General features: G+C 40.5%; 1 protein-coding gene across 1 annotated transcript; it reads right to left on the bottom strand.

The window, feature by feature from the left end:
- Window positions 1-1,792: 1,792 nt before the first annotated feature.
- CCDC54 (coiled-coil domain containing 54) lies at window positions 1,793-14,305 on the bottom strand (the record flags this gene model as incomplete). Its single annotated transcript, XM_081235332.1, is given in 5 exon segments — window positions 1,793-1,858; window positions 1,860-2,065; window positions 2,068-2,311; window positions 11,395-11,505; window positions 14,033-14,305. Coding segments are annotated over 5 exon segments (900 nt in total).
- Between the last annotated feature and the right edge of the window lie 906 nt (window positions 14,306-15,211).

Here is a 15,211-nt window from a genome sequence, read left to right as displayed (position 1 = left end):
TGATAAGATCATCCATGTTGCCCCTATCACATAGTGACATATTTTAAAAGTTATGTGCACATCTTATCTGTACATTTGTAAATAAGGATCAAATAAACTGCATTTGTAAATGAAAAAGTTGTAATGTATAATTATGACCAGACTGGCACCAGATGTTGTGTCTTCTTATCCTACTTCTCCCTTTGTTTCCTCTATACTCACCTTAGTTCCTTTTTCCTCATTTGAAACTGGGTTGTTCTTAGCTAACTGCTGAAGCCCTCATTTCAAATGATTAGCTGAGAATAGTTTAAAATAGTACATTTTCCAAGGATATTTGTAGTTTAACAGCATATGACTGACTATTGGTAGATTTCATTTACTAACTTAGTGGTGAGGAAAACATTTTTTTTGCAGTTAATTTGCATGATATTTAGAAAAATTACATTACAGTGGCAACCATCTATTATGTCCAAAAATGAAGCACACACCCTGGATATGTAGTATATGGTTCATGCAAACAAACAAAGGCTGTCATATAAGAATCTATGGTGGTATAGTGTTGAGATTGAGATTTAACTTAGTTCACGAATGCCGCCTCAGATTTTCCCTTTTCCTCTGTCTCAAACCTACAAGATATGGTATTTGTCTCATTTCATGAAAATGTAAAAATAAAACCACAATACCATAGTCACCTTTTCCCCCTTTTCCAATTGTTTGATAGAGACAAAGTTGAAGTTGAAAGAAAAATCCCATTTTTGGAATAAATATTTTCCTGGCAATAACTTGTCCTTTCAGTGCCTTTCATTTTTTATAGCTGTAACTTTAGTAACCTTAACAGTGGGTATCTTTTTCACTCTATGCTGTTTAAAATTTTGTTAGTAGAGTCTGTTTCTAGTATCATGAATCTTATCTCAAAGGCCACTAAGATAAGAATGCATAGAAAACTGACACGCGGGCTACTAAATGTGTTTCTCATTCCTTTGACCCCTTTATTCTTTGCCTCCAATTATCTATGAAATGGGCGCTGGAGGAGTCCTCATGAATTGCCTTTGAGAAAACAAGAAACTTGACAGAAAATGCATCACAATTGTCCAATGGGATGATATGCCTCAACTTACTGTAGATGTAAAGAAACTTTGCAGACAACCAACCCATAGTGAGCTAACTACCAAGGAGTTCACAGCAACCACAAAGATGTGTGAATGCTTGGAATGGCCAGGTTACATTTATTTTGTACCAAACAAAGCAGAAAATTACTCTGTAGTCGAGTTACTTCCTCTTTTGAGAAACCAAAAAGACTAAATATAGTTGAAAACAGAGAGACAGATTGTGGTCAAGCTTACAATAGGCCCAGTGAGTGGACGATATCCCTAGGTTATGACTAGTGGTTCCTCAGGAGGGATGGCTGGCCTACAAAGAAGCCACTGGATGAATTTCTCTAACTTGGTTGCACTGAGGAAAAATCTCTACTTTCCTCCACGGACAAAAGTTAGCTTGATCCATGTATTAAAGTCTGGGTAAATACAAATATTTGACTTTGCTTTTTGAAAGCTTCTTAAGGCATTTTTTTGGGGGGGCCTCTCACTGTTGTGACCTCTCCCGTTGTGGAGCACAGGCTCTGGACACGCAGGCTCAGTGGCCATGGCTCACGGGCCCAGCCGCTCCGCGGCATGTGGGATCTTCCCGGACCGGGGCACGAACCTGTGTCCCCTGCATCGGCAGGCGGACTCTCAACCACTGCGCCACCAGGGAAGCCCCTTAAGGCATTTTAATGATTACTTTTCTTCAGAGCTTTAATTTGGGGAGAAATTGTTTATTCCTCAAGATGATCAGTGGCCTTGGGATAACTGGGCACTTTCTCTGGTTCTGCTGAGATTTCAGGAGTCTGTAGAGGCCAGTGTGTTCTTCAAAGTTTCTGGTTGTATGAGTTTGTGAAGAAGTTCTATGATCTCTTTATCCTTTTCTCTATCCAGAACCTCTAAACAATGTATATTGGAGCAAGAATTCTGGTTTTCCAATTCTGTCACCTTTTTCTTTAAAGCATCAATGTCTTCCTTCAGAGAGAAGATATCTTTAGTTATTGTGCACTGTCTTCACTAACATTCATTCTGGTTTCCAGTACCTCCATTTGCTTCGGATAAAAGTCAGTCCTTTCCTGGATTTTTGGTGCTGGACCCACAATGTCAGTCACTTGCCTGAGGATTTCAATCTGGGCAGTTTTAATATCTTGGAGCATTACTATAACATTCACTTCTTCATCAGCGTTTACGTCATCTTGATCACAATCATAGGAAATCATAGTTGGATATCTAGTTGAATCTGGGTGCTGGTTCTTACATGTATGGTAAGCTTTTTTTTTTTCACGTCTTTATTGGAGTATAATTGCTTTACAATGGTGTGTTAGTTTCTGCTTTATAACAAAGTGAATCAGCTATACATATATATATCCCCATATCTCCTCCCTCTTGCGTCTCCCTCCCACCCTCCCTACCCACCCCTCTAGGTGGCCACAAAGCACCCAGATGATCTCCCTGTTCTGGTAAGCATTTTTAAGAGATTGTCTGATCCTGGAGAAATTTGAATACCACATCTGCCCAGCAGCAGTATTTACCCTTTTTTTTTTTTTTTTTTTTGCAGTACGCGGGCCTCTCACTGTTGTGGCCTCTCCCGTTGCGGAGCACAGGCTCCGGATGCGCAGGCTCAGCGGCCATGGCTCATGGGTCCAGCCGCTCTGTGGCATGTGGGATCTTCCCGGACCGGGGCACGAACCCGTGTCCCCTGCATCGGCAGGTGGACTCTCAACCACTGTGCCACCAGGGAAGCCCCAGCATTTATCCTTTTGGTGTGAAGTTTGTACATCTTTCATAATGAAACAAGAGACAAGGTGTTGGGAAACCTGACCAAAATTAAAGAAAGAAACAATGTCAGAATGAAACGGTCTTTCTCTTACTATTTTTCTGGTGGCATCCTAGAATGCCCTATGGAGAACATCAAGGGCAATAGTAGGCACCCTTCGATGATTAGCTTCTTACAGGGTGGTCCAACTGGAGAGCTCTGTGAAATAATGGGCAATTGCATGGAATCCCTCATAGGCTGACCTGATGCTGATGTCAAAATGGCTGCTGGCTTAGAATATATTTAACCTTAGGGCAGTAATTCTCAAAATTTTTGGTCCAGGACTCTTTTTCACTCGTAAAAATTGAACACTGAAGAACTGTTGTTTATGTGAGTTATATCAATTGATATTCCATATTAGAGGTTAAAACTAAGAAACTCTTAAGATATTAATTTATTTAAAAAATAAACCCATAACATGTTAACATAAATGACATATTTTTATGAAAAAATAATTATATCTTCCAAAAGAAAAAAATAGTGAAAAGGGTGGCATTGTTTACATATTTGCAAATATTTTAAATACCTGGAATACCTGGATTAATAGAAGACACCTCTATTCTCATATCTGCTTCTGCATTATATCTGTTGTGATATGTTGTTTTGGTTGAAGTATATGAAGATATTATGGCCTCACAGAGATATATAAATGGAGAGGGTATTTTAATGGCCTTTTCAGATCATTGAGGTCTTTATTCTTTGCTACTCCACCAAAATTTGACAAATGATAATTGATTAGAAGGTAAGTGCAATGTGTAATCTTACAACAGAATAATACTGTTACCTTAAAATTCATTGGTCTATCTTCCATTTTTAATAGATGTGTAATATCATGCATTGGTCATTTGGAAAATAATGATTCACTGAATTATGCAGATCTTTCTAATGGTAACTCATTTTATTATATAATATCAAAATATCACATTCATTAATATCACCACCAGTCTCACCAGAAAAATCTTTGAGTATTGGCAAGAGGCCAAGCTCATGGTGGCAGATAAAATTTTCCGAAATTCTAATTTTAGCTTGAAAAGCTTGAAATTTATTAAGCTTGTTAGTTGTTTCTCTTGAAGTGACAGGCTCTCTATATCCTTTTTTTTTTTTTGCAAAAATGCTTGTCAAATACCCAAATATGAATACCATAGTTTACTGCCAGTTTTTCTTTCAAAATGATATCCCATGAAAAAAGCAGCTACTTCAGTTTGTAACTCAAATAAGTACTTTTCCTGGAGACAACCATTATATTTCTGTAAGCAGCAGAAGTGCTTCATGTGTACTTCTCATTACATCACATTTAATATTAAAAAGACATACTGAAGGTTGAGATTTAATAAAATGTAAACTTTTTACTGCTTCATCAGGGACATTCTAGAGCTAAACTGGCTTTTTCTTGTATGCATTCTTTTTTTTTTTTTCTCTCTCTGAGTGGAGGTGAAGAATACAATCACTATTGGTAGCTTAGTGCCATTGCCTTGGCTTGTGCTAAGGTATCAGTTTTACCCACCCTTGCTTTTGCAAGGCAATTTGGAAAATTAAAATGACATGATAACCATGTCTGTCAAGGTGTAGTCCCACTTTATTAAAGAAGATATTCCTTCTTGGATCAGTGCCAGTTCCAACCCTCTTCTAAATCACTCTTTCTCATATTTATGCTTAAATTCAGGGCCAGCTTCAGCCTAGGTTTTGATATAAACTCTGAATTTAGGCAAAAGTAATTTAAGAATTTTGGCTCATCAGTGATATCTGGGATTTTGCTTTACTGTCCTATCTTTGAATCCTTCTTTAGTAACTTTTCTGAAACTTCTAGAAACCTTTCCAAACTCTTGCTGAGAAAAAATGTTCCTATCACAGAAAGATATTTGGAGCCAGAAAAGGTAGTGTTCAAAGCTGTCCCATTTACCTTGGCCAAGGCCATTTTATCCATCAAGCACTACAGACACGGTGCTTAGGACCTATGAAATTTCAAGGAACCAATAAAAATAAATATTTTAGAGCCAGAAAGGGAAAAAAAAAAATTGGGCTCGGAATACTAAAATCTGCAAGATTGAAACAATAAATGTTTAATTAAATATCTCCAAAGTGTACTGTTATATCATCGTCATTAATTGTTAAATTAGTATTAAAATTTCATTACATTTGGAGGCAATTTGTAGATTAGGTATTCTTGCTTTACAGGAATTCCCAGTTAAATTAGAGGGATTGCTTGTAGCAAATACTCCCTTCGGGTTAATAACAGCTAAGTCTTATTGGCTGCATACCAGACATTGTTCTAAATATTAGCTTATTTAACTGTGATTCATAGAAGTCAAATAATTTTCTTTTCTGCTAAAAAATGGGCAGAGTCAAATTTCAAATCCTCACATTCTAGCTCCAGGGTCCTTGTGTTTTTCCTCTACTGCCACACAAACAAATACGATAAAAATATATATTTGTCAACTCAAGAGAAAGATAGACATTTCACTTTTTAGAAAAAATACACTATATATTTATTTAAAAAACTCATTTTGATTAAATTTTTAGAAATATGAAAAAACTAATTTTTTGCTTATTTATCAAAGCTAATTGAAGCAGAACTTTGTAAAGACTTTAGAAGTTAAACTATCTCTAATTCGAGAAAGTAAACATGAACATTTAGAGGTTATTCTTGCCTTATTGTAGTAAAAGTATAACAACTGTAATAAAAAAAAGACTTAAAAATTTTCAACTAAAAATATTTATGTATACTGATTATTTTTATAAAACAAAAATTAATCTAGTAGATTTGATGCAAACATAAACCTGTCTGGTTTCTAATTACTTACCTATTAATGTTAACGAAAGGAGCCTCAGCCTATTTGGGGCTTGTTGGGCAGTGAAAAGCTGTAGTGGGAGAATACCAGCCTGTTGATCAGGGTCAAGTTGTGAGAGTAGTCAGCATGTGAATGAATAACGGGAAATGAGCTGACCCCCTCTCTTCATGTTCCTGCCAGAGATGTGGAGCCATTTAGGAGTAAAATAACATGGCAGACTGGAGCCTAGTTACTGACTCTTACCAAGGAAAAATGTCCTTCAGGAGGCAGGCTTTTAAAGGAATGGTATTTGGACCCAGAAAAATTAGAGTTCAAGGCCCTCCCATTTATTAACTCTGTGCTCTTAGTCAAGTTACTAACTTCTCACAAGACTGTAAAATGGGATAATAACAATACCTATTCCATAGAGTAGTTTTGAGGATTAACAGTGCTCAATCTTTGTAAACTCTTTTCCTGCTCCTCTCTGACCATCTTCTTCTTACTCTCCTTTCAAATGAAAGAGGAAATGGTGAAGAGTTTTAAACTTTAGCTCTGCTCTCCCCATCTCTCACTCTGCCTTTTATTCCTCTCCTTCAATAAAGAGGCCACTGTACCATCATATGACCAAGACATAAAGCATGTGCTGCTCACTGTTCAAAATCTACAAATGCAGATAAAGCATTTGGATTAGGACACCAGAATGCAGCAAACAAGGCCAAACAAACTGGCATTCTGTCTCCTAGTACAGCTAGTATAGCTAGCAAAACCAGCTATGGTGTCAGACAGCCTGGCATGTAATAACCAATGGAGAGATGGCTCTAATAATAGATAATCTTATTTATGTTTAAAATGCTGGTGTTTGAGTAAGTTAACTATAAATTAATTACGGTAGAGTCTTCTTTTCTTTTCCTTAAGATTTATTTATTTATTTGGCTACATCGGGTCTTAGTTGCAGCACACGGGATCTTAGTTGAGGCATGTGGGATCTATTGTTGCGATGTGCAGGCTTCTCTCTAGTTGTGGCATGCGAGTTTTCTCTTCTGTAGTTGTGGCCCACAGGCTCTAGGGTGCGTGGGCTCTGTGGTTTGTGGCACGCAGGCTCTATAGTTGAGGCACGTGAGCTCAGTAGTTGTGGCTCACGAGCTTAGTTGCCCCGTGGCATGTGGGATCTTAGTTCCCTGACCAGGGATCGAACCCACATCCCCTGCACTGGAAGGTGGATTCTTTAGCACTGGACCATGAGGGAAGGCCCTAGGGTAGAGACTTTATTTAATTTAATCAATTAATTAACTTTTGGCTGCGTTGGGTCTTCGTTGCCGTGTGCAGGCTTTCTCTAGTTGCAGCGAGAGGGGGCTACTCTTCGTTGCAGTGCATGAGCTTCTCATTGTGGTGGCTTCTCTTGTTGTGGAGCACGGGCTCTAGGCACACTGGCTTCAGTAGTTATGGTACGTGGGCTCAGTAGTTGTGGCTCGTGGGTTCTAGAGCGCAGGCTCAGTAGTTGTGACACACGGGCTTAGTTGCTCTGTGGCATGTGGTATCTTCCTGGACCAGGGCTCAAACCTGTGTCCCCTGCATTGACAGGCAAACTTTAACCACTGTGCCACCAGGGAAGTCCCTCTGGTAGAGTCTTGATTATCTATATAAAATCACCCTGATCTACATCTTTTTTAATATGCTTTTTCAAGTTGGGAGAGAATGGGGTAGAATTATAATTATCCTGCTAGCATTTGGGCATTATTTGTACCCTTTATGTTACACCTACAGTCATCTACTATTACTCGTGTACCCTTAGTGCTTGTGACCATGAAAAATTATTGCGAGTCTTCTTCCCCCACAAAATTTGAGGACCAGGTTTACCAGAACTTGGGCCCCCCCACCTGAATATCACTTGTTACATGCAGAGTGAGGTAAAAGACTGAGAAAACAGGAACCATGAAGGTCTTTCTGATTTGACCAGGGTGTCTGACCCATGGGGATAAGAATGTATTAATGAGAGAGCTCTAACCCAATGTTACACAAAGTAACAAAGCTGTTTTCTTCTTCTTTTCTTTCTTTCTAGCCATGAGGAGTAGAAGAGAATGAGAGTGAAATCAGGGCTGTTGTGCTAGATCACGACAGGGATGGAGCAGAAAACAAAGGTATGGTGTTGATGAGATAGGCAGAGCCTGATGCAGTGATGCAACACTATCAGCTTCATGAAGTGGTAAAGCCAAGTGACATTGATAAAGCAAACTGGTTAGAGTGACACATGAGGTGAGGGGGCCACTTCCATTCTGTGGTGTCAATAAATGTTTATGATAACACTTTAAAATCATATGAGGACCTCCCTGGTGGCACAGTAGTTAAGAATCTGCCTGCCAATGCAGGGGACACGGGTTTGAGCCATGGTCCGGGAAGATCCCACATGCCATGGAGCAACTAAGCCCGTGCGCCACAACTACTGAGTCTGCGCTCTAGAGCCTGCAAGCCACAACTAATGAGCTGGTGTGCCACAACTACTGAAGCCCTCACTCCTAGAGCCCGTGATCTGCAACAAGAGAAGCCACTGCAATGAGAAGCCCATGCACCACAATGAAGAGTACCCCACGCTCGCTGCACCTAGAGAAAGCCCGCGCACAGTGACGAAGACGCAGTGCAGCCAAAAATAAATAAATAAATTTATTTTAAAAAAATCACTTGAAACCAATGCCAAAAGAATATGATGTCATTAGAGAAACGCAAATCAAAACTACAATGAGGTATCACCTCACACCAGTCAGAATGGCCATGATCAAAAAATCTATAAACAATAAATGCTGGATAAGGTGGAGAAAAGGGAACCCTCTTGCACTATTGGTGGGAATGTAAATTGATACAGCCACTATGGAAAACAGTATGGAGTTTCCTTAAAAAACTAAAATTAGAACTACCATACGACCCAACAATCCCACTACTGGCATATACCCTGAGAAAACCATAATTCAAAAAGAGTCATGTACCACAATGTTCACTGTAGCTCTATTTACAATAGCCAGGACATAGAAGCAACCTAAGTGTCCATTGACAGATGAATGGATAAAGAAGATGTGGCACATATCTACAATGGAATATTACTCAGCCATAAAAAGAAATGAAATTGAGTTATTTGTAGTGAGGTGGATGGACCTAGAGTCTGTCATACAGAGTGAAATAAGTCAGAAGGAGAAAAACAAATACTGTATGCTAACACATATATATGGCATCTAAAAAAAAATAAAATGGTTCTGAAGAACCTAGGGGCAGGACAGGAATAAAGATGCAGACGTAGAGAATGGACTTGAGGACACGGGGAGTGGGAAGGGTAAACTGGGAGGAAGTGAGAGAGTGGCCTGGACTTATATACACTACCAAATGTAAAATAGATAGCTAGTGGGAAGCAGCTGCATAGCACAGGGAGATCAGCTCGGTGCTTTGTGACCACCTAGAGGGATGGGATAGGGAGGGTGGGAGGGAGACCCAAGAGGGAGGAGATACGGAGATATATGTTTATGTATAGCTGATTCACTTTGTTATAACGCAGAAACTAACACACCATTGTAAAGCAATCATACTCCAATAAAGATGTTAAAAAAAATAAAAACTCACAGAAAAATGAATAATAACAACAACAAAAAAGAATATGATGAACACCTCTGAGGAAATGATGGAATGATAATTTTGATAATTGGTAATGATAATTTAATGTTTCACTATAACTAAAATTGTGTGGTCTCTTTCTGGAATGCCCTCCATACATATATATTTTTTTAATTAATTAATTAATTTTTGGCTGTATTGGGTCTTCGTTGCTGCACGGCTTTCTCTAGTTGCAGCGAGCAGGGGCTACTCTTCGTTGTGGTGCGTGGGCTTCTCATTGTGGTGGCTTATCTTGTTGCGGAGCACAGGCTCTAGGCGTGCGGGCTTCAGTAGTTATGGCATGCGGGCTCAGTAGTTGTGGCTCGCGGGCTCTAGCGTGCAGGCTCAGTAGTTGTGGCACATGGGCTTAGTTGCCCTGTGGCATGTGGGATCTTCCCGGACCAGGGCTCAAACCCGTGTCCCCTGCATTGGCAGGTGGATTCTTAACAACTGTGCCACCAGGGAAGCCCTTTGTTTTTTTTTAAATTAATTAATTTATTTTTGGCTGCATTGGGTCTTCATTGCTCTGCGGCTTTCTCTAGTTGTGGCGAGCGGGGGCTACTCTTTGTTGTGGTGCGCAGGCTTCTCATTGCGGTGGCTTCTCTTGTTGAGGAGCATGGGCTCTAGGTGCTTGGGCTTCAGTAGTTATGGCTCATGGGGCCCTCCATATATTTATTCTGCAGTCAAACTTCTACCCATCCTTTAGGAGACATCGTGATAATACTTTCCTTGTCTTGTCCTGTTCTGATTCTCCCTGTGATCTTACCAGCGCCACCGACCTGTTCTGTGTCCCTACCCAGTAGCCGGCAGCATAGTGTATCATTATTGTTGGTGTGCCTATGTCCTCTCTAGACTGGGAGCTCCTTGAGGGGAGAGACTTGCTTTTCAACTCTGTGTCTCCAGTGTCACAAAGCCTAACATATAGTTGGTGCTCAGTATATCTTTATTCAGTGAATGAATGAATGCATGCATTTATGGACTTGTGAATGTTTGTCAAGGTATCCAGCGGGTCCCTCCTGCGCCTATTTCTATGGGTGGCTAGGGAACATATTGCTTGCTTCATAAAGGTAATCTATGGGGCTTCCCTGGTGGCGCAGTGGTTGAGAGTCCGCCTGCCAATGCAGGGGACTCGGGTTCATACCCTGGTCCGGGAATATCCCACATGCTGGGCCCGTGAGCCATGGCCGCTGGGCCTGCGCGTCTGGAGCCTGTGGTCCACAACGGGAGAGGCAACAACAGTGAGAGGCCCGCGTACCGCAAAAAAAAAAAAAAAAGGGTAATCTATGATAACTTTTTTTAGTTCCTGAGGGATCATTTAGCATTTTGGGTTAGGGATTTAATAATTTCTTCCCTGAAGACCTGAAACAGTTAAGTGGCATGAGAGGTAAACTGAGATCAGGCAGATGGAGGTAATTATGAACCTGGAAACAGCTACGGGGTGGATAAGAGAGAGCCTGGTAAATGATGGTAACAGCAGTGGTGTTAATGGCACTGATCCTACAGGTGACTAAGGTACCCAGCATACTGCCCCCCTGCAACATATGAAGTTTTTTAGGCCTCCAGGGAACTGCAGGTAATCAGCATACTCTCCAAGTCTCTGTGGAAATGCCTGCGAATGCATTTGTCATGAACTTGGGTACACAGGCACTTATCTCTTTATTCATGTCATCTTATATTCTGAACTCCAAATTTACAATGAACTCTCTCCAGCTTATCTAGACGTACTCTTCACCATTTAGTTCCAGAGCCCTGGGGACACATTAGTATTTTATGTAATGTCTCCACCCCGTCATCTTCCTCCAGTTCTTTCTGTTATGCTTGGCTCTCCCTGGTAATATATCATATTAGGTTGCTCGGTTTCTGTAATTCTTAAGTTCACCTCTTGGTTTCCCTTCTCAGATATTACCTTTAAACTTCTGCTCCCTTTAGCTGATGATTGACACTCTTTTTACAGTACTTTATACGTCCTGATGTGCACAATTGACGTAGCCATTAAAATAAATGGCTCGAAAAAGGAAGAGAAAGCGAAAGAGAAGTGCTTTTGCTTAACCATTCACCTTCCTTTAATGGAACCAGTGAATAAATCCAGTGAGTTAGTTTTTAAACACTTCTGTTTTACTGAATTTATATCATTTAGCAGATCTTTTTGAAAATCATTATATGATGAGTGCTGCCCAGTGTTAACTTTCTGTCTTGTTCCTGAATTGCTTTGTACTTCATTGAGGGAACCCTGAAAATTAAAAGGTACGGAATACATCGTGATCACGTAGGAAACAGGGATTTAAAATGTAAACAAATACAGAAATCATAAAGTGTAAAAACGGAAGAATGTTAATTTTCTCACTTCTAATTATGAATACTGTACAGTTTGCAGTCTTGTCTTATTTGGGTCTGTTAATATATTAGTAGAGCCTTACTTAAGAAAACTTCTGTTTTAGTGTTTGGGTTTTCACTTGTAATGATGCTGTATAGTACTTTGGATTACAATATCCAAGGAGCTATCTTCTTTAAAGTTTTAAAGATTATAATGTGAAAGATTGCACTGGCTTTCCTTCATAGTACTCACCTTGAAAGACATCTGTTATTATGGCATTTTAGGTTTCTGAGGGAATTTGCGACAATGTCTGTGTGAAGTAAGTGTGTATTTATCCCTTGGCTTTAGTTTTCCTTTTGTTATTAGTCTGTTCTCTGCCTATTTTGGGCCTATTCCTATTCTGTTTCATAAGAATGAAACAATAACAACAGCATAATGCCACGTGCTGTTACTAAAGGAGTGTCATAAGGGTTAACATGAAAAATTTTATTACATCTAATTTTTAACTTTATATAATATCTCTTATTTAAGAACTGTAACTATTATTATTATGCACTATTTCTGCAGTGTTTTTCCTTCAGGAGTTCGATTTTTAGAATCATTTGCTCTCTCTGTTTAAAGCTACCTTCCTCCTTCCTCCGGTATGGGTTTGGATTACAAAGATCTCATTTAACTTTCCAAATGTATTATTCCTCCTTACACACTCTGATTACACACAAAATGGGAAATGCTGGAAGGCAATCATCATAGAACTGAAGGTTTTTTTCTCCTCCTTTTTAACCTAGGCTTTTACAACTATGATCTAAGGGAAAAAGTATTTAGTCATTGTTTTAAATATTTATTGAAGGTTCCCTCCACCTGCCACCCCTCCCCGCCAAGAAATGTGTATTGCTGCTGCAACTGCTTCTGTATGACAAAAGCCAACTAGAGTATAAAAGGTATATAGGAATGCTTAACTGTAAGATTGAAAATTTGTTTTTCTGGGCCATTTCTTTCTGGAAATTTGAGGTCTCTTTCTGGTGGTCTGAATGTAATGTAAGTATCAAATGACAGAAGCTGAGAGTGATAAAGCAGTTCTATTAGACACATATTTCAATAATTTTCAGCTTCAGTCTTTGGCACTAATGGCTATGATTCTCACTGTAATTTGTAAGAATTAATTACCATTCATTCTATTTATGTCCCCAAGTTTCTCCTCCATGATGTAGTATAAAATGATAGCAAGCTGGTTGAAGCTCCTGGGCAATTTACATATTAGAATAGGTAAAAAATCTTTATCATAACCTCCATTGGACTTCACATTTAAATTTTTCAACGGCACTTCAAAAGAAAAGAGATGTTTCTGGAAATCACATTCTTTGTTGTTAGAAAGTAGAGCTGAAATCAAATGGATGCCCAGGATCACTGTTATGATTGAGAAAGTGACATAACTGCTTAAAACCTAGTAAAACAAAAGATCTTAGCTTTTTTTTTGTATTCCTTTAATAATCCTATGAAAGCTTTGCATGCTTCCTTAAGAAATAGCATATACATACAATTTTGCATCTAATTTTAGGTGATTCACAGACCTTTGTCCTCTCCCCTGCCCCCTCAGGCATTTATGGACATAAATAGTACCATAAATAGTACCTCAGGTTAAAATTCCTGACTGTAAGAGAAGGATTATTCTGGCTCCCATACCTGTTTGTGGGTGTTTTGCTTCTAAGGGGTCTGGGAGCTTCGAGGTAGTTTGGTTCCAGACCTTAGACTATGTGAAGTGCTGAGAGTGAAGGCCATTAATTATTAGGGATCAAAGGAGGGAGAGGCCAGTGGAATGCAGTGACTTGGGAGGTTTCAGGATGAACCTTTAAGAATGAGCGAGATCTGGGTAGATGAAAGTTAGAAGGGTTTTCCAGGTTGTATGAACCATGAAGTCAGGGTCTCTGGTTTGTTCTTCACTATGCCTAGCATGGTGCCTCCTATATGCCCCTAGGCTTTTAATAAATATTTACATAGTATTTTGTGACTCACTTCTACTGAAGAGCGTGAGTCAAGAGAAATGCCATCAACTCAGGGGTGGAGTTCTGTAACCGACCCTCCTGAGACAATCCCGAAAAAGGATCCTCCTGCCCGCTATCATTTGAGCCAATAGAATGAGAACAAGTTTGGTTCAGAAGCAAAAGAAAGCTTTATTCTTTCATCAAAGAATGGAGGGCTTCCCTGGTGGCGCAGTGGTTGAGAGTCCGCCTGCTGATGCAGGGAACTCGGGTTCGTGCCCCGGTCCGGGAGGATCCCACATGCCGCGGAGCGGCTGGGCCCGTGAGCCATGGCCGCTGAGCCTGCACGTCCGGAGCCTGTGCTCCGCAACGGGAGAGGCCACAACGAGAGGCCCGTGTACCGCAAAAAAAAAAAAAAAAAAAAAAAAGAAAAGAAAGGAGAAGTGTGAGCTAGTGCTCTAGAGTACACGCCCCCTCTCCGCCCAACCACGGAATGGCCGGGGGCGGGGCTGCTTTCTAAGGATCTTGTCAGCGGGAGCGGGGGAGGGAACCGAATTCTCTCCGGGGCTGTGCCGCTCCCGCTGCAGATCACACGCAGGGGCAGAGCTCTGCACACGGCCCACCGCCGCCATCTTGAATCGCAGCGTCCTGTATATTCTCCACACGGTCCGCAGAGCTGAGGCGCAGCTGTTTTGCATGAGGAACTTTCCTCCGAAGCTCTGGGTGCAGGGCTTCTGCATGCAGCACCCTATGAGCAAGTGAAACTAGACGAAGCACAAAGGAAAAGAAAAAGGTTAGACTTTATTTTACTACCCAGATTCTATTTTTATTCCCCAGGAATTGTTAATGAGCTTCGCTGGTGACAAATCTCTCCTCTGTCTTTTGTCCTGCTCCTCATTCTTGAGGGGAGCTGAGGGGTGAAGGTCCATCTGATTTTGGGTGTCGGCCGTCATAACCCTGGGTAGAGGAGTAGAGCTTCTCCCAGCTGCCGTTAGATATGTTTGGCTGTCTCCAGGCCTTAGCCCACTGTTCATATCCCTGAGCACCACCATTTGTCTAACCTTTTGGAGACAAAGGACAGCAGACAATTTAAGATACATGGCCCAAATATTAGCAAGAGAATAATGGTCATATATCAAATTTGTCATAAAAATGCAAGTGTCTATGTCTTTTGTCTGTAGGCAAAAGTGTACCCTGATGTTGAGGCTCACTGCCATGGCTCAGATATATCCCTGGTCACACTTTTGTTGTTTTTCAGAAGAGAAAGCTTCAGGTCAGAGAAAGATGAATGGCATCTACATACTGGAGGAGGGTTTCCTCCTCCAGGTGTAGATCTTTTAGGTCTTTAGCTAAAGTTTCCCCAGAGATGATGGCGAAATTTTTGAACACCTGGGGCAGGACTGTCCAGCAGAATTGTTTTCGTTGTGTGTTTGGGTCCTGCCACTCAAAAGCAAACACTTCTTGTGACTCTGGGGCTAATGGAATACAGGAGAAAACATCTTTTAAATCTAATACAGAATAACAGGTCCTAGTGTATAGTAGAGTAGCCAGCAGAGTGTAAGATTAGGGACGACTAGTTGTATATCCCAGGTGACTTCACTGACTGCCCTGAGGTCCTGTACCATCCGACATTCCCCACTGGGTTT

Source organism: Mesoplodon bidens, assembly GCF_964165515.1.
Source record: "Mesoplodon bidens genome assembly, chromosome: 5".
NCBI lineage: Eukaryota > Metazoa > Chordata > Mammalia > Artiodactyla > Ziphiidae > Mesoplodon > Mesoplodon bidens.
This window is presented reverse-complemented; position numbering and strand designations above follow the sequence as displayed.